Source organism: Apodemus sylvaticus, chromosome 5, assembly GCF_947179515.1.
Source record: "Apodemus sylvaticus chromosome 5, mApoSyl1.1, whole genome shotgun sequence".
Lineage (NCBI taxonomy): Eukaryota > Metazoa > Chordata > Mammalia > Rodentia > Muridae > Apodemus > Apodemus sylvaticus.
This window is the reverse complement of record NC_067476.1, coordinates 18,047,178-18,071,499: the sequence shown is the minus strand read 5'-3', so window position 1 is coordinate 18,071,499 and position 24,322 is coordinate 18,047,178. Positions and strand designations below refer to the sequence as shown.

The window sequence follows — 24,322 nt, the reverse complement described above, 5'->3', positions numbered from 1 at the left end:
TCAGTGGCTTCTGGGGGTGGGAGAGTCAGATGTCTTCAGGGATGTGATCCTAACCTACGCTCCAGTGCGCCTCTGGAAGACCCTGCACCTATGCACCTACAGGCTTCACCAAGTGGACTCAGCAGACTATGAAAATGAACTAAGGAAGTTGGGAGGAGAATGTGGAGAGCGTCCTGGGAACTGAGCAGTGGGAGATGGATGTGATAGGAGGGGGTGTATATCTGTGTGACTATATACATACCATAGGCATTGAAGAGATTTTTAAAGATGAGGTAGGAGACAGTCAGAGAGTCCAGGGTAGAGAGACAGCAGATACTATGAGGCTTTGGGCCCCACCCCAAGCCTGGGTCTCAAGCCTGGGAGATGTTGTGACTTTCTGGGGTCTCACCTCAGCTGCACCCGGTCATGCCAGTTCTGCTCCATACTGAAAACGCGTCCATTTCATGAACACCTTGCAAAACCCTCCCTCAGCTCTCTGTCCTCATAGAGACTCCAGCAGGGGTGCCTTTCAGTGTGGGGACCCGGATTCCAACTCAGCTCTCCCTTTCTACCCTGCCCTCAGTCCCCACCCTCGCTGATGATTCCTGCTAGGTGGCAGCACTGAGCTCGACCAACCTCTGAGTGCTCCAGCACCTCAGGTTCCATCAGAGCAGCCATCTTGGTAGGCTCTCCACATTCACATAGCAGAGGCGGTGCTCAGTCACTGTCCCTCCCACACACTTCACCCAATATGATTAACCTAGGGCCACACTTGGTCCACCTGGAGCTTCTAAAACAACTAGAAAAAGGGTACCACCCCCTTTAGGGGGAGGTGGCAGAAAAAGATGTTCCTCTCCTGCTTTGTGCCTGTCCCAGGGCAATGTCCAGGCTTAAAGAAGACTGCCTTAATTAACCAGATGATAGGATATGATCCCTTATGTAACTGAACCACAGCTAAGAAAGTCGTTGGTTCACCTCACGGGAAAAGGCTGAGGGGTCACCCAAATTCAGATTTTTTTTTTTCTGAGACAGGGTTTCTCTGTATAGCCCTGGCTGTCCTGGAACTCACTCTGTAGACCAGGCTGGCCTCGAACTCAGAAATCTGCCTGCCTCTGCCTCCCAGAGTGCTGGGATTACAGGCGTGCACCACTACCACCCGGCCCCAAATTCAGATTTTAAGGATGCCCAGGAATTCACCAGCTTAACAGAAACAGAGACGGTCCAGAAAGAACATCGTAGCAATAAGAAGAAAGAGGGTGACGCCAGCTGACTGTGTTTGGCTGGAGCACAGAGGGTGTGGGAGGAAGAAGAATATGTAGGATGGAAAGGCCTGGAAAGAGACCCTTAGTCCTGTCCCGTGATCCCCAAACCTTTATGATTGGAACAGGGAAGGGACTTAGGGCGAATGGAAATGCAGGTGGTTATGTGCCACCAAGGACCCAGTCCCTTCTACCTCCTTGCATGCCTGCTGGGCCCCTAGCCCAGGCCCTGGGTTCTGCCAGGGCTGAGCATGTATTCTGCTGATACTTAGCAAAGCCCACCTGCTCCAGAGGGAATGGCCAAATGGCCCAGCCTTTCATCCTCCTGGGCTTCTGCCTGCCTTCCCAGTGAAAAGCAGGGACTCTGCTGCCTGCTGTCTGTTCTCTCTTGTGAATCTCTCGCCTCCCCACACAGAGCCTTCAATGCCTTGAACACAGCTTCCTCTGCCTACAGCCCTACATGTCTCTGGTCACAGCTGGCCTTCTTTGTGGACTTAGTGGGTGCGGGGTAGTTGCCATGCCCCAAACTAGCATAAGACTGTATCACAACGTCTTCTGAGAGAAAGCCTGTTATCCCTCATTCTGCAAATGACAGACAGGCAGGGCTTCAAGTTCTTCCACATCCTAGGTCCCCAGAAATAAATGCCTGGAGACCTGGGCTTGCATAGATGAGCCAATGCTCTCCAGAAATGGTGTCCCAGTTGCAACACACATAGGGTTCGGGGAGGAAGCCACCAAAGCCCTGGGACTGTCTGTGCCTCCCTGGCCCTTGTGGGTTTCTCACTCACCCTGCTCTCTTTGTCTCACTTGTCCTGAGCCCACCCTGACCCAGCTCTGTAGCCCCAAGGGAGGCAGGCTGGATGGTGTTGGGGACGTGACCAGTGGCGGCACCGTGAGGGGGTGCCCTGGCCTGTTTTCAGTGGACTGCCACGTAGGTTCCTCCTCAGCGAGACAACTGTTCCCTCATTCCCAAGTGAATCCCAGCTACCTGTGGCACCTCCAGAAATCAGTGCCTAGGTGTTTTGGGCCCACACCCATTGCCCACGGGCTTAGGCCTCCAGCAGGGAAGCCTCAGGCTTGTGTCTGCACAGTTAGGATGGAGGCAATCTCCAGGCAGAGTGAGGAAGCACAGCCTCAGGCCAGGGACACTGCAGGTGCTGAATGGACTGACTGCTGGGCAGAAGAGATGACTCAGGGACTAAAAGCACTTGCCACAAACCTTGATGACTTGAACTTTATGCCCAGAGCCTACATGGTAAAAGGGGAGAACTGACTCATGTAAGCTGTCCCCTGACCTCCACACAAACATCCGGGCACATGCACACACACGAGATAAATGGTTTTTTGTTTTTTTGTTTGTTTGTTTGGTTTTGGATTTGCTTTTTTCGAGACAGGGTTTCTCTGTGTAGCCCGGGCTGTCCTGGATCTCACTTTGTAGACCAGGCTGGCCTCGAAATCAGAAATCCACCTGCCCCTGCCTCCCAGAGTGCTGGGATTACAGGTGTGCGCCACCACCGCCCAGGTGTTTGTTTGGTTTTTTTTTTTTTTTAAAGTGCTAGCTAGAACTAGCAAGGCCGGGTGGCACTGCAGAATCCCAAAGTCAAACTGACACCTTCTCTGCTCCCCTACCTCCCGACAGCCCTGTCCACCTTCTCCTTCCTGGCCAGGAAGACAACTCCACCCCGTCCCACCAAGGGTTGGGGGCGGCAGAGGCAGAAAGCTTCAATACCTGGTTTATTATCACACACTGACAGGCACATCTAAAGAAGTGGAAGGAACCAAAGCAAACAGAAGAACCCGCCGGGCTGGTCCGGAGCTGCTTTTCTCTCACTTGGGGCTGCCAGCTGTACTTTTCAGTCTGGGTTTCCGAGGATGGGCTGAGGTCCTCTGGCCATTGAGCTCCTGAAAGGCTGGGAGGAAAACCCTGCACGCGCCTTTTAGACCCCTGTAAGGAAAGTGCAAGGGCTCTCTTTGGGCAGTGCTGGCAGGAATGGCCAAGATTAGGCAGGGTCTGGGAACAGAGACTTGGAGGAAAACCCTGACACCCCAGCCTGCTCCTCATGGTCTCTCTGAGCCGGTTTCTCTACATCAGAACACCTGCATGCACCTACTGTCCTCAGAGCTTTCGGAAAGGACTTGTGGCCAGCAGCCACCCCCCGCCGGGACCTTTGCCCAGGTTGCCTGAGTCGTGTTTGGGAGGAGCTGGGGGCCAGACGCAGGGATCGTCGGGCCAGGGTAGGGGTCGGGAAGGTGGGGCCGAAGTGGAAGCGGCTTCGTTGCTACGGACAGCCCTAGCAACGCACCCATTCAGCAGAGACAAAGGCACAGAGGCGCTGCAGTGGCTCTTGTTCTCGCAGACGGCTGTGCCTGAGGTGGGGGCTGGGTGGAGGGGGGCTGGGCGCGGGGGGGGGGGGGGCTGGGCCCTTCGGGTGAGGGGCGGCTGCGCGCTCTTGCCTAGCCCTGCGCCCCGATCTGCCTGCAGGGGGCGCTCCGGCCCCTTTTAGCGGACCGGAAGCTGAACATTCAAGGCTGCTACAAACCTTGGTCTGTGGATCACACCCCTATGACTATTGCCATGCCTCAGTTGCCCTGTCTGTGCAGGTGAGCCTGGTTCCTGTTGCGCCACTGGCTGCCTAGTTGCAGCTCCTTTGGATACCTTAGCGTCTGCACACTTCGAGGAAAACAGCCTCCCTTGACTGACTAGTGGACCAGGACCAGCATCGGCCTGGGGTTGGGCACTGAGCCTAACCCCAGCAAGAGTTCTGAAAGCAGGCCTCTCTTCCCGCCAGCCGTGGGTATAGTTTGAGGTTAGGCATTGTTGATCTAAGATTGGTTCCTGTGTGGTTAAGTCTCAAATCAATTTCATCTTGGAGCACTGTGGGAGAGGAGGGATGAGGGAGTTTGCCCAGGAAGAGAGGTACCTGAAGTCCTAAAAGCTGTCAGCTTCACAGCCTGAAAAAGAGAACAGGAAAGATGCTCCCTTTCTCCTGCCCCCTATACCCTGGGGACTCTTGACCCTTCCCGAGAGGCATTGGCATTTGGGGCTGCCAGTCTATAGGCTCTAGCTTCCCAGTGCTGAGGACAAGGTCCCTGGGGTCAGCACCCACCTGCCCTGTCCTAGCCTTTGCTGTGCCCCCAACCCTGCCATTATACTAGCTGGTCCTTTGTTGCAGTCTTACTGGTCTCCTGGGTTCTGTAATGGAAGAGAAGGCTGTGGGAATCCTGGGTCCGTGGGTCCCTAAAAGCGGGAGATCTTTGATGAACTGTGCGCAGGCTAAGACATTGGGCCCCCACTATCAGACATCATAAAAATTTGCTCAGAACATTACTCTCAGATTAGTGTTGAGGAAACTGAGGCCCACCCAGTTCTTGTGTCAGGGGCTCAGGTACCCTTCCTCCTCTTCCTCCCCACCCCAGGCTGGGAACCCTAGACAGGAGTTCTAAGTAAAACCCACGTCTGGTTGGACATCCATCTGTTCCCCAAGGCCTCAGTTTCTTTGTCTTTCTAGTGGGCTTACAGAGTCTGCCATTGTTCTCCTAGCTCTGTTTGACTAGGCATGGAGATAGATTGTACCTCTGAGAGCAACAGATCTTCTCAGAGGATCCCAGGCCTGGGCGTTCTCCTGGACCGTGGTCCAGGGACATGAAACCTGGAGGTCAGAAGGGCCAGAAAGGGTGTGAAGGGAGAGGTGGTGTGCTTGGCTCTGCCCACCTAGCGCCAGGATGCCCGCCTCGCCCTTGGCCAGGTGCACCTGCTCCACCATGATCACCTCAGCTGCTTTCCTCTCTGTCATCCTCCGTAGTGCGTTCTGCACCTGCAGGGTAGCACAGGTCAGGCCTTGACCCTCCCTGGAGCCCTACAGGCAAGTCCATCCCTGAATCTGTGGGAAGCAGGGATAAGGACCCCAGTCCACCTCCCTTGATTTTTCCCCACAGCCTGTTCGCCATACTCACCTCTCCATTGTAAGCAGCGTAGACAAGGAAGATGTACGGGCCCTGCGGGCAGGCCTCGTGTCATTGAGAAGGAATCCCCACCTGCTCTGTGGCCTGGCCTCTGACGTTACTTGGATCAAGAGGCCGGGACCACAGTAGGTGCACTGAGGGGCATTGAGAGGCAGAAGCACTCAAAGCCTGCCCCGCCCTCCTCCTAGCCCTTTACTCTGCGGCCCATAGAGTTTCTTATTTCCTTCTGAGTTTGAGTGTGAAGGGCTCAGCATTCAGGGCTAAGGCAGAGCTGACTGCTCTCCACAGGTACAGGGACCAGCAGGGCCTTGGCATTCACAAAGTACCACTGCATTTGAGTCTCGTGTGGATGGGCAGAGTTTCCCAAGATAGTGTGGTCCAGTGGGTCAGACTAGAACTAGAGCCTGGAACTTCCTCAGACACCATGTGACAGCATAAAAGGCTGTTCAAGCCTGTTCAAGCCTGAGGCCAGGGGCAGAGGGCATCGGACTCCTAGGTCTTCCAGCCTTTGGGCCTCTGGTCCCCAGGCATAACGGGTTGACATCACCATTCTTTAACTCCTAAGATGGAGCGCTAAACCCAGAGCCAGCCTGTCCCTTTTGCAGCCTCTGCATTGCCTTCCCCATGAGTTTCCTTTTGATAGCCTACACCAGCAAAGAAAGGCGTCGTCCATGGCTCGCACACCCCACAATAAAACTGGAGTCCCTTATAGAAACTTCGGAGTCAGAAGAGTAGGGTCCCATGTCCCCTCCTTACCCATTTCTCACCAGCCCTCCTCATGTTGCCCATTCCCCTGGGTCCCACAATGACCCCCTCCTCATATAGCTTTTACATCAGTCCTTCCACGTAAGAATTCCCTCTACTTCCATACTGTCTTGGCTGTCCTTTGCCCTCTCGGCCTCTGTGGTACCACACCATGGATAGGTAGTATGAGATGGATACTGTGTTTTGGGTTGTGAACCAGCAACTGGACTAGGGATGGGGAGAATCTGAAAAGCATGAATGAATGAATGAATGAATGAAGGAGTCTCCATTCACAGAGCTTTGGTGTGCACCAGGTATTGTGTTCAGCCCTTTGTAAAGGTTGTCTCAGTTGCATCACCAGAAGATTCCTTGAGGCACAGAGGACTTCAATCCCCATTAGACGGGTCCACCAAGGTAGATGTGAGCTACAGCTGGCTATAGAGGTGAGGCATTGGTTTCCTTCCGCAAAAGCAGACATAGTGTGGGTTAAAAGAAAACAAAATCATTCCTGAATAGCAAGTGAGGCCATATCCATTTTGGTCTCTCTGAACCTTGTCACTGTCCTGGGGTGTATCCTGCCTAGTTTATGCCGAAGACAGAAGGGCAGGGCTTCAGGTGTAGTGGAGGAAGAGAGACACAGATACAGGAGGAGAGGAGAAAAGAGAGGCCTGGAGACGGTCGGTCACAAGGTATCCAGGTGCCAAGGACACAGCCTTGGAATGTATCAGGGACCTGCCTGACAGCACCACACCCAGAGGAACCAGGAGCAGGCCAGAGAAGGAGCCACAGACTGGGATAGGAGAGAGCTTAGAAGATGGAGAAGATCCCAGGGACAATGCAAATCAGCAGAGAAGACAGTGACAGCCTGAGAGACAGGAAGAATTAGAGAAAGTCCAGAAACAAAAGAAGCCACAGGTGTGTGTGTGGGGTGGAGAGATGGGGAACCTAAGGTGTTCTACTGGTTACACCTCTGAGCCCACTCCCCCAGCAGGCCTGGAGAGCATTCCTGGTCGTGGAGGGGGTACTGCCAGCAAGCTGAAGTAATCACCATGACAACGAGCTTCTGTTACCTTCAGTGTCCTGTTTTGAGCTAGAGAAACCCCACCAGGGTCACTTAGACATGCAGGAAGAGCTGGGATAGAGCCTCAGAGTACTGGGGACTCTATGCCAGGAAAGGACAGGCACCCAGTGCTCTGCTGTTTAGGCCGACAGGGTAGCAGGGACCATGCTTTCTCCTAACCATTGCCAGGGGTTGGTGAGGCCCTCTTCGTCCACAGCAAATCCCTTTCATCTTGCCCCCATCCCATGTGCATATCCGTGTGGTGTATACATGTATTTCTGCATGAGTGTGAGCATATGTATATGCATGTGTGTGGCGGTCACAAGTCGATGTCAGGTCTCAACCTCAACTGCTATCCACTTTATCTTTGTGTGTGTGTGTGTGTGTGTGTGTGTGTGTGTGTGTTTTGGATTTGGTTTTTTTCGAGACAGGGTTTCTCTGTGTAGCCCTGGCTATCCTGGAACTCACTCTGTAGACCAGGCTGGCCTCAAACTCAGAAATCTGCCTGCCTCTGTCTCCCAAAGTGCTGGGGTTACAGGCGTGTGCCACCACCGCCTGGCCCACTTTATCTTTTGAGCAGGGTCTCTCTCTGGACTTGCAACTCTCACTCAGCTAGTCTGGCTGGCTAGTGCGATCCAGGGAGCCTGTCTCTTCCTCCCTAGAGCTGGGGTCACAGGCATCTACTGCAGCACCCAACATCTTTTCTGTGCTAGGGATCAGAATCCAGGTTCTTGTCCTTGCACAGCAAGTACTTCAGTTCAACTACTAAGCACCACACACACACACACACACACACACACACACCCTGGAACTCCTTGCTTTTTCCCATCTCTATGCTAATTTAGCAGAGAATAGACAAGTCTCCCAGGTCCAGGGGGAAGGGCTTCTCCCATCCCCGCCTTGCCCCCTCACAACTGTGCCACCCTCTATCTGGATCATGGTTGGCTTCCACTTCCAGAAGTGGAAAATCAGCTTCAACATGACTTTCCTCTGCTGTATCCTAGCACTTCACACCATGGTAGGTAACCACTGGCTATGACATGATCGGAAGAGTAGTAGTGAGCGCTCCCCTCCTGAGGATTGTGCGGGGACTTGCCCACAGTCAAAGCTGACTACACCCAGAACTAAGAATCCACACACGGAATATAGGACCCATCTTATTTCTCCTTGCCTTGAGGCCTTGGGAAAGCAACTGTACAAGGCCTGTTTCTCTGGCCGTGACACTTTATTTTGAGATCAAACTGTGAGCTGGGCCAGAGCGATCACATGGGCATCAGAAGCAGGCCTTATTGACTCAGTCCTCTTCTCTGAGAGAGGCTCACTGCTCCTGCCCCCAGGGCCCTAGACAGAGCTGGCCCCTGATTGGGGGAGCATGCCTTTGTTCAGCCTTGCCCTGAGTTGTTCTTTTTGGCCCTGAGAGGGAGTGGGGGTAGGGCGAGCTGGTGTGGACAAAGGGATCAGTCCTGCAAGGGTCAGGATAGCAGTGACAGGAACCACTCCTTGGGACCCTCACTGTCTTGTCATCTACTCCTGAGGCTGGCACCCTCTGTTCCTGTCTTGGTCCCCAACAGGCCTATAAATCCTGTAGACAGGAACACTCAAGTGCTCAGATACTTCTCTGTCACGGAGCTGTGATGGATGGTTTTCTTGTGTGATTTTAGTATCAGTCTCCTGATTAAACCCTGTCCTAACCTTTGTCATCACAGATAGGGTGGCTTGAGCCAACCCCACAGTAAGCTAGAGACACCTAAGGAGAGGACACAAGTTTCCTGTATGCCCTCACTGGCCTCCTGGTGATCCTTGAAGTGGCCCAGACACTTACCATCCCCTTGGTAAGCCTGAGAGACAGAAAGAATCAGAGACAGGTCAGAAACAAAAGAAGCCATAGATGGTGGGGGGAGATGGGTAGCCTAAGGTGTTAGGCTGGCTGCATCTCTGACCTCCTCCCCCCACCTTCCAGCAGGGCTGGAGAGCCTTCCTCAACTGTGCAGTGAACCAAAAGTCCTTGTCATGCCCCACGTGTGGACGTGAGGCCACCATTTGCCATGCCTCCCTGACCCCCTCTCTTTGCAGAGTGCCCCACTTTGCTGTGGGGTGCATTCTGTGACGTAGGCTCACCTCCCGCTTAGTCTTGGTAAACCGCATTCCCTCTCTGAGTTCCAATGTTCCAAAGCCCCCATTCTGTGTGCTCAGGGCCTAGACATACCTGGAAGGAATTGAGAAGCACGGCAGCGTAGGCCCAGGTTGGGCTGATGTGTACCAGGAGGCCAAACAGCCAGGTCAGGCCCAGGATGGGTAACAGGGCCAGCACTGGTTTCACCATGGCCCTGTGTGGAAAGGAGGCAGAGCTGAGGGGCCAGGTGATTCTCTAGTGTCTGATGGATGATGCAGTTCCCAGGAAGCACATGGAGAGGGGGGGCAGATTGGGAGAAGGCTCTGCAAAGCCTTTGGGTGGACCTCGCTTCCTTCTTAGTAGGAGTGATGGTTCTGGGAGATAAGACTTCATTCATTCCCAAGTCTGGTTTGCAAAAGTGAGGCAGCTGCCCAGAACTGGGCAGGGAAAGGGAGCACGAATCAGGAAGGCTCTGTAGCCCTCTCCAGTGGCCTGGCCTCCCTGTCTGCTCAGGCACTTGCTGGCTTGAGTAGTTCTGCTGCAGCAAGGACTAGTCAAGTGAGGAAGCCACAGAGGAAGCTGGGCTATAGGAGTAAGGTCACCCCACTGTGCCCCAGCGGGCATAGTGCTGGGGAGTGGGAAGGGTCCTTGGTCAAGCTAGAGGCCTGAATGCTCACTCTGAGGCTGAACTGTGCATGGCCTGACTTGGAGATTCCTCCTATCTTGTCTCAAGCAAACCCTCAGCACCTTCTGCAGACAGTGAGGCCCCGGGACAGTGGCTGGGATCCACAGTGTCTCACACAGCCTGACATGCCCCAGTGCCATGTAAGACCACCCATGTACTCACTGCTTATTAACACAGGTTCACACTTGGCCACACATCCCAACAGAGACACATGTGCTCACACTAAACCAGGCTCATGTGAGGTGCCAGCTGGCCCTGCACCCCTTTCTCATCCTGCTGTCTAGCTGAGACTCACCACATGTGGAACTTGATCTTCTGCTGTAGGTCAGGCTGTGGGCTCAGCATGCCTGCATGGCGGTGGGCGCTGGATACAGTGACCATCACCACACGGACCAGGATGTAGGTATTGGCCTGGAGGTGGGGTGCCAGTGAGCAAGAGGAGTCCCCCCTTCCCAACATGCCCCTCCCTTGTGGCACCCACACCTCCCAGCTCACAGTCAGCACAAACAGGACGGGCCCCACAAAGGCCCAGATGGCATTCGTGTGAACATTGAGCCAGCAGTGTCCAGAAGCCACATAGTCATGAGGGTGCAATGCTAGGGTGATGGCCACAATGGCCACAGGAATGCCTAGGGAAGGAGCAAATAGACTCAGGTCATACCACCACTCCTCGATGTCTAGGATCCAGCCCACAACCGTCCCCTGGACCAACCTAAGAGGTGGAGACTGAGGCTGCTGAGTGGAGGGGACTTAAGGAAAACAGACTGGATGCAGCTGTAACTGGGGAACCTGAGCTCACATCAGAGACAAGTATCAGGTGCCACTGGGTGAAACTGGTAGAGTGTAGTATTGAGTGTGGGGTGTTCAGTGGTACTGGGTACTGGGTATCTGGTAGTTCTTAGGTGCTGTTGGATGCTGAATGGTGCCAATGTGCCCGAGCATGGGTCTGGGTGGTACTGGTATGGGGAGGTATTGGACAGCAATGGAAAGAACAAGAGTAGGGATCAGGGGTCCTCACCCCAGCCTGCTGCATAGTACAGTCTCATCCTGGGACCTGGGTGCATGCTCACGGCTACCACCTTGCTCCAAAGCAGCAGTCCCTCCGCCAGCATCCAGGAGAAGGCAACCAGAAAGAGAAGATGCATGGCCACTGTGACAGCCACACAGGTCACCTGGGGTGGGGGTAGGGGGACGGGGATGGAGGTCACCATGAAGCTCGGCTCTGGGCACAACTTACCCTGACCCCACAGTCATATTTAGCATGCTCATCCAAGGAAGAGTCAGGGGAACAGCTCTGCCATTTGTACCATCTGGGTCTTTCTTCCCTGGGATTCGCTCTCCGCCAGGGCAAGGACGCCACCAGCAGGTAACAGGGGAGGAGACCTCCAAAGGCTTCTTATGGCCCCAGAGCTTGCAAGTCACCTGCTGGTTGCCTACCTTGCTGGTCTTCGCCCACTCGCTGGTCATGAGGAAGGCCTCAGCGGAGGCCAGGGAAAGAATAAGATTCTTATGGATGGTGGTCCGCTCAGAAGTGGGAACCCTGTATGGGTAGGGGGGTTGGCTAAGGAGGACAGCCCCACCAGCCTCGTGCACTTTCAGCCAGGCCTGGGGGAGGGGGGAAGGCTAGGGGTTTCTGGTGGTTGGGCTCATGTAGCCAGCAGGGGGCCCAGCTCACCCTAAGGGAAGCCCCAGACCGACGTCTCATGGGGATGGCTGTGGAGTCTGAGACAAGCCCCAATGTGGGAGACTTCCTCACCCAGTCACAACGAAGAGCAAGAAGGCGGTAGCAAGAGCACAGAGGGACACACCACAGCCCACAAATGACAGAGTCCTCAGCAGCGACTCCTCTTCAGGACCTCCCTGCAGGGAAGGACAGGGAGGAGCCCATCCTCATCCTGACTTGCCCAAGACTCACCCCGTCTGCTGATGTCAAGGCTCCCTAAGGAATCAAGGATCGCAATGGTACCAAACACCAGGCACTAGGCTTGCGCACAGTAGGTGCTTAACAAATGAGTGAATGAATGTCTCTCTCGCTGGATCTCCCTAAAAGCTGCCCCACATGCCAAGATTCCACTGACTCAGCAGAGTCCAGAACTGGAAGTGATTGACAAACCCAAGGGCATGGTGCTGGGAGGCAGGCGATACCCACACGGATCATGGGCTGCTATTAAAGATGAAGCTACTGATGGGTTATAATGTGACATTTACAGGAAATAAGCATGTAAGCTTTCCTGGGGGCTCTTTCAGACCCAGAGTCTTCCTAAGGCTGTGGCTCTGTCTAGCTGGACCTTTTGGCAAATGACCACTAGGTTCCTTCTCTTAGTCTGCTCTGGAGTTGGCTTCCCTCTTGATTGAGTCTCCTCTTCCTCTCAAACTCGCCTGGATTCATGATTTATCCAGGTTCTTCGTGATCATCAGGACACCCCCCTGAACCCTACTCCTAGACACAGCCCTACCTGACACCCCACCATTTCCCCACCCGGGTCTTCTCTAAGCCCCCTGTCCAGCTCGGCCTTAGTCCCTGACCCGCCCTCCAGGTGTCCAGTGCAAGGTCTCAGGATGACTTGGCCTCAAGCATGGCCTCCCTCTGCAGATGTGGTTAAGCCGTCCGCCCTGCTCACCTGGACTTCATACACCTGCAGCAGGATGGCAAAGCTGGTGCTGTGGTTGCAGAGGCAGGTGGTGGAGTCCCGGTGTAGAGCGAGCACTAAGCAGCCAGTGGTGGCCCAGGAGCCCCCTGCAGCTGAGCTTGGGGTTAGCAAAAGGGCTCTTGAGATGCGGGGGAACACAGGGCACACAGAGGTGTCTCTACCTGAAGCCTGAAGGGCTGCTTTGCCTCCAGCCAGTGATATGTCCTTGGCCAGTAACTAACTCTCTGGGCCCCAGTTTCCCATCCAACAAATGTGCTTAATTTTCTCAGGGATGGTAGGACCAGAGGAGGTCAGAAGACTCGATGGCCTCTGCTTCTTGCCTGTACTGGTTGCTAAACATTTGTGGGTGGTGTCATTCCTTCTGCTGAAGACCCAGGAGGAGACTCTGACAATGCTCAGGGCCACAGCCTCATAGGAACGAATCTCTCTAGCAGCCACTGGATAGTTGAGTCTCTTTGAGGACCTCTCCCAGAGTCTTCGCTACCTCCTTCATAAGCACCAGAGGACGCCACTCGATGCCATGTGGGTGACACATCCTCCTCACCCCTGCTTCTCCTGAAGCTTTACGGGGTCTGGAAAGCAGTTTTGGGAGACCCCAAACACTGCCAAGTCCTAGTTCCTTTACAAGCGCGGGGGGGGGGGGACATCATTATTTAAATGGTCTGATTTAGAGTTGGGTGAGATGGTTTAACAGGCAAAGACCCTTGCTGCCAGGCAAACCTGATAGTCTGAGTTTAATCGCCAGGACCCACATGGTAGAAAGAGTGACTCTTGCAAGATGTCCCCTGACTTCCACACATGTGCAAAGACACAAATAAATAAATGTGGAAACTTACTTGGCACTGAAGTTCCAAAAACCACAGGCAGGCTCTAGAATCTTCTGTGGAAAGACCTAGGGGTAAGACATGAGGACAGGGCAGGTATATGAGTGTGTATAGGGACATGGGGCAGGTGTGCTTGTGTGTGTGTGTGTGTGATGTGTGTGATGTGTATGAGTGTGTGTGAGTGTGCGAGTGTGAGAGAGAGAGAGAGAGAGAGTGTGTGTGTGTGTGTGTGTGTGTGATTTTCTACAAAGGTACCACAAACATGAATTATAGAAAAGTCAGTCATTCCCACAGGTAGTGTTGAGAAAGCTGGATATCCACTTGTAGATAACTAGGGGGCTGGAGAGATGGCTCAGCAGGTAAGAACACTGACTGTTCTTCCGAAGGTCCTGAGTTCAAATCCCAGCCACCACATGGTGGCTCATAACCATCCATAGTGAAATCTGACACCCTCTTCTGGACTGTCTGAAGACAGCTACAGTGTACTTAAATAAATAAATAAATCTTGAAAAAAGAAGTTCAAAGTCTCTTTGCAGGGTGGTGGTGGCGCATACCTTTAATCCCAGCACTTGGGAGGCAGAGGCAGGTGGATTTCTGAGTTTGAGGCCAGCCTGGCCTACAGAGTGAGTTCCAGGACAGCCAGGGCTACACAGAGAAACCCTGTCTCGAAAAACAAAACAAAAAAAGGAAACTAGATCCCTAATTCTCACCTTATATTTATATATTTTTTCGAGACAGGGTTTCTCTGTGTAGCCCTGACCAGTCTGGAACTCAATTTGTAGATCAGGCAGGCCTCGAACTCAGAAATCTGCCTGCCTCTAATTCTCACCTTATATAAAACCCAATGCTGGGACTGGGAGATGGCTCAGCAGGTGAAGCTACTTGCTACTGACGGCCTGAGTGTACTCTCTGGGGCACACATTGTAGAAAGAGAGAACATCCTGCAAGTTGTTCTCTGACCTACACACACACACACACACACACACACACACACACACACACTCTGGCTCATATGTATGTATGTACATGCATGTGCACATATACATAAATAAATGTAAATATAAACCTTAATATAACACATGAAACCTTGAATTGGGGCTGGACATGGTGGTGCACGCCTTTAATCCCGGCACTCTGGAGGCAGAGGCAGTTGATATTTATACATTGGATGCATGCCTTGTTTACATAGCAAGTTCTAGGTCGGCCAGGGCTATGCAAGTGAGACCTTGTCTCAAATAAAATAAAATAAGAATTAACAAATGGGATTGTATGGAATTAAAAAGGTTCTGCACAAAAGGAGGAGATAGTGGGTCAAGTGAAAAGACAGGCTTCAGAATGGGAAAATCTTTGCTAACTATCCATATGACCAGAAGTTAATATTTAGAATCTATGAAGAACCCTAAAAATTAAACATCACCTCCCCCAAACAAACGATTCAATTTATAAATGGACTAATGAACTGAACTGACAGGTCTCAAAGAGGACAGCAAATGGCTGATAAATATATGGTAAAAATGTTCAACATCCTTAGTCACCAGGGAACTGCGAATCAAAACAGCTTTGAGATTCCTCTCACCATTGCATCATCAAGAAAACAAGCAACGGAGGCTGAAGAGCTGGCTCTGTGGTTAAGAGCATGCATTGCTGATGCAGAGGTTAGAAGCTGGGTTCCCAGCACTCATGTTGGGCAACTCACAGCTGCCTGTAACTCCAGATCCAGGAGGATCCAACACTTCTGACCTCTGTGGGCACCCGTACCCCCCCCACATGTACAAAAAAACCTAAAAGAATACAAATAAGCCTGTTAAAACAGAAAACAAGCAACAATACATACTGACAAAGATGTGGGGAAGAAAGAACCCTATACACTGCTGGCGGGATATAAACTGGTTCAAAGGCTATGGAAATTAGTGTAGAGGATCTTCAAAAAAACAGATTATTTTAGCGGGGCGGTGGTGGCACATGCCTGTAATCCCAGCACTCAGGAGGCAAGACAGGTGGATCTTTGAGTTGAAGGCCAGCCTGGCCTACAGAGGGAGTTCCAGGATAGCCAGGGCTACACAGAGAAACTCTGTCTCAACCAAACCAAACTAAACCAAACCAAACCAAACCAAACAACCATATATGGGAGTTGGAGAGATGGTTCCACAATTAAGAGCACTGGATGCTTTTCCAGAGGTTCTGAGTTCAATTCCCGGCAATCATCTGTAATGGGATCTGATGCCCGCTTCTGGCATGCACCATATATACACACAGAATGCTAGTATGCATATATATATATATATATATATATATATATATATACATATACATATACACACTCATATATATATACATATACACACATATATACACACATATACATATACACACATACACACATATATATATACACATATAAATATACACACATATATACACACATATACATATACACACATATATACACATATACATATACACACATATATATACACATATATACACATATATACACATATAATGTATAGGTGTATATAATGTATGGATAGGAAGGATGGAGGACACTGGAGGGAAAGAATAATAAGGGTAATAGATGGGTAGAGTATGATATACAGATATGAAAATGTAATAATAAAGTCTATTATTTAAATGGTAACTAAAATCTTAACTGAAATGATGTCAAGTAGTTCACTAAACTACATATTTATTCACTCTCTCCTCTGTATTCTTGAGTTCTGCCATGTATCCAACAAACCACAGATCAAAAATAATTTTTAAGACAGAAAATACTAATGAATTCATGAAATTCTTAGACAAATGGATAAAACTGGAGAACATCATCCTAAATGAGATAACCCAGTCTCAAAAGAACACACATGGTATGCACTCACTGATAAACGGATATTAGCCTAGAAGCTTGGAATACCCAAGACACAATTCACATATCAAATGATGCTCAAGAAGAAGGAAGGGGAGGCCCCTGGTCCTGGAAGGGCTCAATGCAGCAGTGTAGGGGAATACCAGGACAGGGAAGTGGGAAGGGGTGGATTGGGAAACAGGGGGAGGGAAAGAGGGCTTATGGGACTTTCAGGGAGGGGGGATCCAGGAAAGGGAAAATCATTTGAAATGTAAATAAAGAATATATCAACTAAAAAAATAAGAGAGAGAGAAAAAAGACAGAAAATACTAAAACAAACAAACAAACAAACAAACAAAAAAAAACCTGCCTCTGTCCTAAACATATAGAGACTTTTTCTGGTCGTGATGTCCTGCACCAGACCCTAGTATATAGCTGTTCACATCACTGACGTTGTATTGGATACCATGAGTGAGCTAAAGGGACCGGGGAACATCTAGAAAAGTGTCTGTAAGGCACTGTAGCTTCCAAGCCATTCTGAATAAGGGATTTGAACACCTATCTCTGGGTTCAGGTGGTTCTAGAACCACCCACTCAAGGCTGAGGGTTCATGAGGGCACACTGCCCCCAAGCTGACTGAGACGTGGGAGGACATGCAGACAAACTGAAACAGACGCCACACTAGGTGCACACGTGCATCCACAATGACCCCCTGTGAGCAACAGACCCCTAAGCTTTCTTTAAAATGCCACAAGGGTTAAAAAAAAAACCCAGGACTTCGGACACTGCATACCATGAAACCAAACCTCACAGCATGAAAGCCTTCCCATGCCAGTTTATAGAAAACCCCCTTCCTCTTCATGCAACCACAGTGACCAGTCCTTCACTCGACTATGTAGCTCTCCAGGGTTTTTTGAGTACTACCCTTCCTTTGTCATTGAGGTTGCATGTTTTTATTTTTAAATCCTGGGGACAGAACCCAGGGCCTCATGATTGGCAAATGCTCTGGCCCAGAGACACACCACTAGCCCAGGCTAGCTCTCATTCCCCTGAAACGCAGCATGGAGAAGGCTCCCCAAATATCATCCTGGGAACATACTCCCACAATGGACTGGTGTGATTGTACATGCAGATGTGTGTATGTATCATATATTCATTTATTTATTTTAGTTATACAGCCCTGGGATGACATCCCCAAAGATGGTGCCAATCACATAGTCTTTCTGCACACCAGGGGAATAGGCATTGGGGGGCTCAGTGAAAGTTGCTTAAATCATTTATGGAGCTATTGCGAAAAGTGCACATTACCCCCACTTCTGATCCCTTCAGAATGGAGGAAATCATTGGGGATGAAGACGACTGGACGTGTGTGTGTGTGTGTGTGTGTGTGCTCGAGCTCGCATGCATGCATACACACGTGCATGCACATGTCTTGCATGTATGTATATCTGTGCACCACATATGTGTAGCTCCCTCAGAGATCAAAGGAGGACATTGTATCCCCTGTGACTGGGGATGAATCCGGGCCTTCAGGAAGAGCAGTTTTTAACTACTGAGCCATCGTTCCCAACCCGAATATGCTCTTTTGAGCATGTTTAGATCTTGGCTTTCCAGTGAACAAATATTGGCAAGCGCAGGGCAGGGGATCAGGAAAGGGGCTAGTCAGACAAGTGCTGCACCACCCGGTACCTGGGCCTGGTGCCGCAGGTGAAAGGTCACAGCTGTGCTCTGCTCCCCAGCAGTGTCCCACACCTCAGAGGAGAGTATAGCTGAGCCCACTTGGGTGCTTAGGGACCTGTGGGAACAAATGGAGCTTTTAAGGGTGGTTGTGGATGTTGGGAATGATAACGTGTGCCCTGGGTCATTTCAGCCCAGGGGAGAGCACTAGACCATGACTTGAGGCCCTGAGGTCCAGCCTCAGGGCCCTGTCTTCTCTCAGAGTCTCAGCTCTAAAGCCAGACTCCAGATAAGAAGGGGACAGGGCTCTACCAGGCTCCTTTCTGCAGACCCAGCACACTGATAAACGTTGACCTGCCCACCATGATGGAGGTCTGGGAAGAGATGGAGGCCTGGCTTCCTGGGGTGTGAGGGAGACACAGGTCTCTTCAATCTACTGGGAGGGGGCTACTCACCTCTGCATTCTTGCCTCCTTTGAGCCGTTAGCAGCCTGGAGCTCTAGGCCAGGTGCCCCTAGGGTATGCTGGAAGATTCTTGAGGTGAACCAGGTGTGGATGACCGTGACTTCAGCAAGGCCTGGGAGGGTGGGAGGCCCTAGCTGTCTCTGAAGGCATTGCCCTTTCCATTTCACAGGGGAACTGAGGGTCAGAAGCCAGTGACTTTTCTAAGACCACATGACAGAAAAGTGGCTAATGCAGAATTCCAACCAGCCACGGTTAACACATGTAGCTTCAAATCTCTTCGTCTGTCCTGTGTACACTGGTTCCAAAACCCTGAGTGGTCAGGGCTGGGACCTTTTTCACCTAGTCACTTCTGAGGAAACCATGTGGCCTCACTGGAGGAGACTACATGGATGCCAGACGTCTCACCTGGAACACAACAGGGTTCTAGTCAACTCTCCCCCCTCACCTTTCCTAAGGAGCCGCCTCACTTCACCTGCGGGGATGTGGATGCGGCCTGGTCCATCTGGATGCCCGCCAGGAATGATGAATGTGTGCCCTGCAGTGCTGGCCTCCTTCAGACGCAGGCTTTGCACCTCCAGGCCTGGGACCAGATGCAGCAGTGAGAGGAAGCTTTGGTTAAAGATTACTGTGAGAGTCTCCAAATGGTTCTCCAAGCACTCAATGAATGTGGGTCTAGCTCTGAGTAAAGACTGTTCAAATAGCTCAGGAAGAGGAGGGCAGCCCTATTATGCGGTCCTTTAGGATGGTGTCTAAAGACTGGCATCATCGTTAAGGATGTCATCCCAGGGCTGCATAACTAAAATAATGAAATAAATGAATATATGGTACATCCACACATCTACACATACAATCACATCAGTCCATTATAGGAGTATGTTCCCAGGATGATATTCGGGGAGTCTTCTCCATGTTGGACTTCAGGGGAATGAGAGCTAGCCTGGGCTAGAAGTGTGTCTCTGGGCCAGAGCACTTGCCAATCATGAGGCCCTGGTTTCATGTTCAAGATGTTAGACTAACTGAGGAGGGAAAACTAAGCCATCAAGAGAGAACTCACGTGGTGTGTGTGTGTATGTGTGTGTGTGTGCGTGTGCGCGTGTTGAGGGAGTTGGTACCCAAATAGGGCCCCAAGGGGAGGAATTTGCTAGACCAAGGAAGAAAGGGCATTGTGGGCAGAAGATACAGCCTGGGTAAAGGAAGGAAATATTGTGAAGTGAGATCCCACAGACAGCGATCTCTCGGGGACCACCTTGAGGAAGGACGGACGGCTGGGATTTGCCGTGGAGTAAGTGGATAGTCGCTCACCAGCAAGATGATGCTTGATGTGGATTCGAGGCTGCGCAGGGGTCAGCATGGAGCTCAGCAGGGATGCCAGGCGCTGCACACCCATCACCAGGGCCATAGGTCCTCTAACCACCTGGGAGGAAGCTGTAGCTGGGCTCCGACGCCCACTCCAGGCCCCAGATCTGGGCCCTGACCTGGGGTCCATAGACACTTGGGGTTCCGGCTCCAAACCCTTAATGGCCTCAAGATCAAGGCCCGAGTTCCCTGTCAGCCTCAGCCTCCTCTGGCTTCTCCAATTCTGTCTATCAAGTCAAGCTGCAGGTCTCCTAGCTTGCATGCCCTGTGGCTACTGGTCTGTTGTTTACTACCTGGAGTCCACTCTGGCTGGGCCACTGACTTAGAGCCAAACTCATAGTATACGTGCTCAGGTTTCACATTAAAACCAAACCAAACCAAACCAAACCAAACCCAAATTCACTGAGTGGTTACCTACTTTCCGTTGTGAACATCGCCCTGTTCACTTGGTCATTGCCTCAGTCAGGCAAGTGTGAGAATCCCATTCTCTAGGTAAGAAAACTGAGGTCCGCAGCCCGGCATTCCCTCTTCAACTACAGCGCCCTGGATCTGTAGTTATAGGTGGGCTTCATACATGTGGGAGGGTGGGCTTCACACACCCTACTGTCTGGGTGAGCACCATACCTCACTGGTTGTCATGTTCCTATCTACTCTTATACTCTGTCTGTCCCTAATCCTGTCCACTGGTACTTTGCAAGGATGAATTTTCTAATAGCCTCTTCCTCCAGAGAAACTTCCTGTTCTCCAGAGCACCCGCCTGAGTATTGAGGCAGACATGATGGGTGGACCACTCCACGGAGAGGATGCCCCACTTGAGGCAATTGGCAGATTCTTGGCTTTGGGGAGGACCCTTAGCACCAATGGCTCTCAATACCGTTCTTAACTCTGTGCTGCGTTCAAGTGGACTTTCCACTCACGGTGACAAAAGGAGCCTCTCCGATGGCGTGGAGAGATGCAGCCCTCAAATAGGTGTGGACTCACCCACAGTTACAGAATAAAGGGGCTGAAAGGGCATATCCCAGCCCTGCCTGCCTCACCTCACCGATAGACAGCCACACACTGGCTGACTGCTCCTCCAGGGTCAGGCTGGCCACAGACACGAAGCCTCTGCCAAGCTCCTCCCAGGGCTGGGTCGGCAGCTCTGGCTCCTCAGCCCTGAGAGCAGTCACCCTCTTCAGGAAGTGCAGGATGGCCAGGAGGGCAACAGGCCCCAGCGGACCTGGCTTCTCTGCCAGGACTTTCTCCAGGAGACCCAGGAAGCGGGAAGCCTTGTCCAAGGACAGGATTCCGGGGGCTTCAGACAGGGGGCTTGGGAGAAGCTGTGGGTAGAGGGGTAACTAACAGGAGGGAACTCTCCAGATGCTGGGCACTGCCAGGGTCTTCTTGGTGGGTCAAATTTGTTACAAGCTCCCAGCTGTCAGGGCATCTAAAGCAAGTGCAGGAACAAATGGTGTCCCTGTAGATATTTTAGATGGGTGTGTCTTTACAGGTAAAGAAAATAAGACACAGGGAGCTGGCCCACAGCACCCCAGACTTTCCAGTCTCCAGGGATGGGCTCACCACAGTGGCATTGGCCAAAGCATTGACTCTGCTGATAATGTCCTGATCCAGCCATGACTGGAAGTCTTGAAGCTGCTGATAGGTCTCTGCAAAAGGAGGAGGCCAGGTTGGACCCCGGGCAAAGGAGGGGCCAGCCTGCTCCATGACCACCCTCAAAGTACTGTTCTGGGGTGGGGGGAGAAAAATCATATCTGAGGCAGTGTCTGAAATATTAAACAACGTGGCAGATGGGGAAACTGAGGCACGACATGGCAGAATCACTTTTTCAAAGTCACACAGCTGAGATTTGCCCCCAGGCCTGTCCAGACAGACTGCCCTGTTGTCTAGATCTGTGGAGGCCTCAAACCCGGAGATTGTAAATGCCCTGACTTCTCTACTATTCAGCAGAGTTCTGGCACAGCTAGGCCCACCTTTTGGGTAGCAGCAGAGAAAGGGCTGTAGGTGCAGACAGAGTTCAGAGCCCGGGGTGCCAGGTCCTGGGTTCCACGTGGGGCACTCCTCTGAGGGTACTGGCCAGAGTAGCAAAGAGTCAAGACCACAGCTTGGCTATTTACCCATGCAGGCACAAAAGGCGCTTGCCCTTTTGATTGGGAACCAGCATGCAGTATCACCACACTATGGGGCATGTCGAGATCAGGGAGCGAGGCTCTGAAGCTATCACCACACTAAATAAGCCTCTGGACAGGAACTGTTAGCCTGAAGAGGGAGTGGCCAGAACCGGGCGAGATCAAATTAGCCAAGGCTGAGCTGGAGACTGGTGCTAGACAGGGGCGGGGCCAGATTCAAAGGGCCAGCCAGGGGAAGAACAGAGCATCTGGGCAGTTGGAAGCCGATGTCTTACCAGGACAGAGCAGGCGCACAAGCACGGTGGGCAACAGCGAGGGCGCGACGTCCAGGGCCTCTGGGTCCCACTGAAAGAGCAAGCCCCCGGGGGGTGGCGTGCAAGCACGAGCTCGGCGCACTTGCTCGAGGCTCAGCACCCGGTCCCACAGGTAGAAGTCAGTGAGGTTGCCACTGAAGGCGTCGCGGGCTGAGAACCCACCACCCAGGGAGTCCTGATCCTGACCCAGCACAAGCACTCCGTCGGGCGGCACTGGGTGACCCGCGCTGAGTCCCTGAGCCCCAGCGCGTCGCTTCCCATCAGCGAACAGCGCCCAGCGCCCGCTGTGCTGCTCCCACGTGGCGCACACGTGGTGCCAGCGGTGGTCAGAGCGGAAGACAGCGTTGAAGGGCGCATGGTGGCCGTGCACCACTAGTGCTGCGCGCACAGAGCCTCTGGGCTCTGCGAAGGCGCGCAGCTGCAGTGCGTTGGTGACAGTGGGCGTGGCCATGGAGAAGAGAGTGGCCACCTCTGTGGCTGTCTCATCCCACTGAACATGCACACAAGCTGTGAGCGCGGGCAGCGCAGGCAGGACCTGGAGCAGTCGAGCGGCCCTGTCAGCGCTCCTCTCATGGAACACCAGCGCAGCCGTGGTGTGCTTACCTGTGGGGACACGCGGCAGAGCCTCAGTTTCCCTAACTGCCACAGGGCCTGCCACTCACTGGCACAGCTGTGGGGCCTGTAATGGGATTGTGGGTTCCTCTAGTCTGGAGAAGAGAGAAGTGGGGGGTTCCAGACCCCTTGCCCAGGGCTAACCCCCACTTCCAGAATGGGCATGCACTGTTCAACCGAAACTGCAGTCTCAGTGAGATCCCATCTCTGGAGGTCCAAACACTATCTTCCCCCTCCCCCTTGCTTGCACCAGATGCTGAGCCCATACTCACGCCTCTGTGGCTGACATCGTCGTAATGAGGCCTCTCTTTGTCCTACCCAGACCGAGGTAGGCAGATGTGAAGCGAGAGCCTTATCTAGGGGCCCCAGTGCCAGGTGGCCAAACCTCTGGTCACAGGACTCTTGGGCTTGCCACCAGTTCAGCCGCTGTCCTGTGAATTCGCACAACCCCTCTGCAGTCTGCAGCGTCTGGCCTGGGGCAGCTGGGGTTGGAGGTCGTAGGAGAGTAAGCGCAGGAGAGAATTTTATGGGCATCTTACCCTTTGGACAAGGGCCGAGGACATGGAGTTCTGAGTCTGTCGGGCCAGACCAGGACTGTCTACTCTGTGACTTGCCCCCTGGAGTCTTTCTATACAACAGAAATGCGATGGAGCCTCCCACAGGGGTTTGAAGGAAACACCACCTCCTCCCCTTTTCTGCATAATTCAGACCAATATGCCAACTGTGTGACACAGCTGGACTGTATCTAAAGAGGACCTTCCTGAAAGGGCCCATCATACCAACCTGCAGCCAAAGGGTTTCTTAATCCACTTGGGGAGTTAGAGAAGATCCCAGGGAGACTTCTGATCTGAGAAGGAATATATGGGTGTGGCTTTGGATAGGCACTTCACCCCGGTGTTGAAGGCCTACTGTGTGCTCCAGGGGTGGTGGACAAGCTGTGGGCTCTGCAGCCCCTTTGATTGCTCTTGGCGGAACACCCCTCGATGAGCGAATGTCGGGAGCAGAGCCCCCAGGGGCTGCCTCTGTGCAGTGCACACGCACGCACGCAGGGGTTTAACTTTAACATTTCTCTGAGGTGTGGTAGCCACACAGGAAGTGAGCTAGTTTGGGCTCCCTTGACCTCCCCGCTGAACTCTTCCCTCCAGAAATCAGGTACCAGAAGACAGAGGAGGCAGTGAATCAGAGGAGTCATTCTGGATGCAGCCACAGCAGGTGAGGGACAGTGGGGAATCACACACCTGGCCAACGTCAACTGAGAAAAAACCAAAACAATGAAACAGAAGTGAGGGAGCTGAGCACGGTGGCACACGCTTGCAGGGTCACCGCCTGGGCTGTGAAGGCAGGAGGGACAACCTCCACCTCATAGTCAAAGTCAGCCTGGGCACATGAGATGCCATTTCAGAACAACAGGGGGGAAAAGCTGCTCAGTCAGTTGCCTCGGAGCCTGCTTGGAGTTCTGCAGGATCCAAACATCCCTTTCCTTGGTTTCCAGACCTCACTAAGCTGGGGGCCAAAGCCCTGGGGTTAGAGCTCAGGAAAAGGGATGGCTGGCATTTGCTGGTACAAAAGGACAGTCTCCAGGAGCGTCTTCAGGACGCAGTCTGGGAACTGGTAACCATGCTGAATTTCAAGGGCTACAGCAATCCACTCTCCAGG

At 52.4% G+C, this 24,322-nt stretch overlaps 1 protein-coding gene across 1 annotated transcript; it reads right to left on the bottom strand.

Annotated features, from left to right (window-relative positions):
• Window positions 1–3,354: 3,354 nt before the first annotated feature.
• On the bottom strand, window positions 3,355–23,200 carry Adgrd2 (adhesion G protein-coupled receptor D2). Its single transcript, XM_052181018.1, has 21 exons — window positions 22,939–23,200; window positions 22,016–22,657; window positions 21,585–21,683; window positions 21,175–21,260; window positions 20,652–20,933; window positions 19,561–19,672; window positions 18,704–18,838; window positions 18,250–18,370; window positions 17,807–17,912; window positions 13,298–13,346; window positions 12,425–12,540; window positions 11,560–11,663; window positions 11,241–11,343; window positions 10,822–10,975; window positions 10,299–10,432; window positions 10,099–10,214; window positions 9,212–9,332; window positions 5,193–5,234; window positions 4,951–5,053; window positions 4,813–4,888; window positions 3,355–3,529 (listed from the first exon to the last, which is right to left on the bottom strand). Exons 1-21 carry the CDS (start codon window positions 23,198–23,200, stop codon window positions 3,355–3,357), a joined length of 3,138 nt encoding a protein of 1,045 aa, XP_052036978.1.
• Window positions 23,201–24,322: the final 1,122 nt, after the last annotated feature.

Excerpts from the sequence above, each read along its gene's own strand:
- Adgrd2 (XM_052181018.1), bottom strand. The coding sequence starts at position 23,200 with ATGCCCATAAAATTCTCTCCTGCGCTTACTCTCCTACGACCTCCAACC. Across the intron at positions 18,371-18,703 it reads GAGGCGGCTCCTTAGGAAAG|GCCTTGCTGAAGTCACGGTC; the intron begins GTGAGGGGGGAG and ends CCACCCTCCCAG. Across the intron at positions 13,347-17,806 it reads ACCTGCGGCACCAGGCCCAG|GTCTTTCCACAGAAGATTCT; the intron begins GTACCGGGTGGT and ends TCTTACCCCTAG.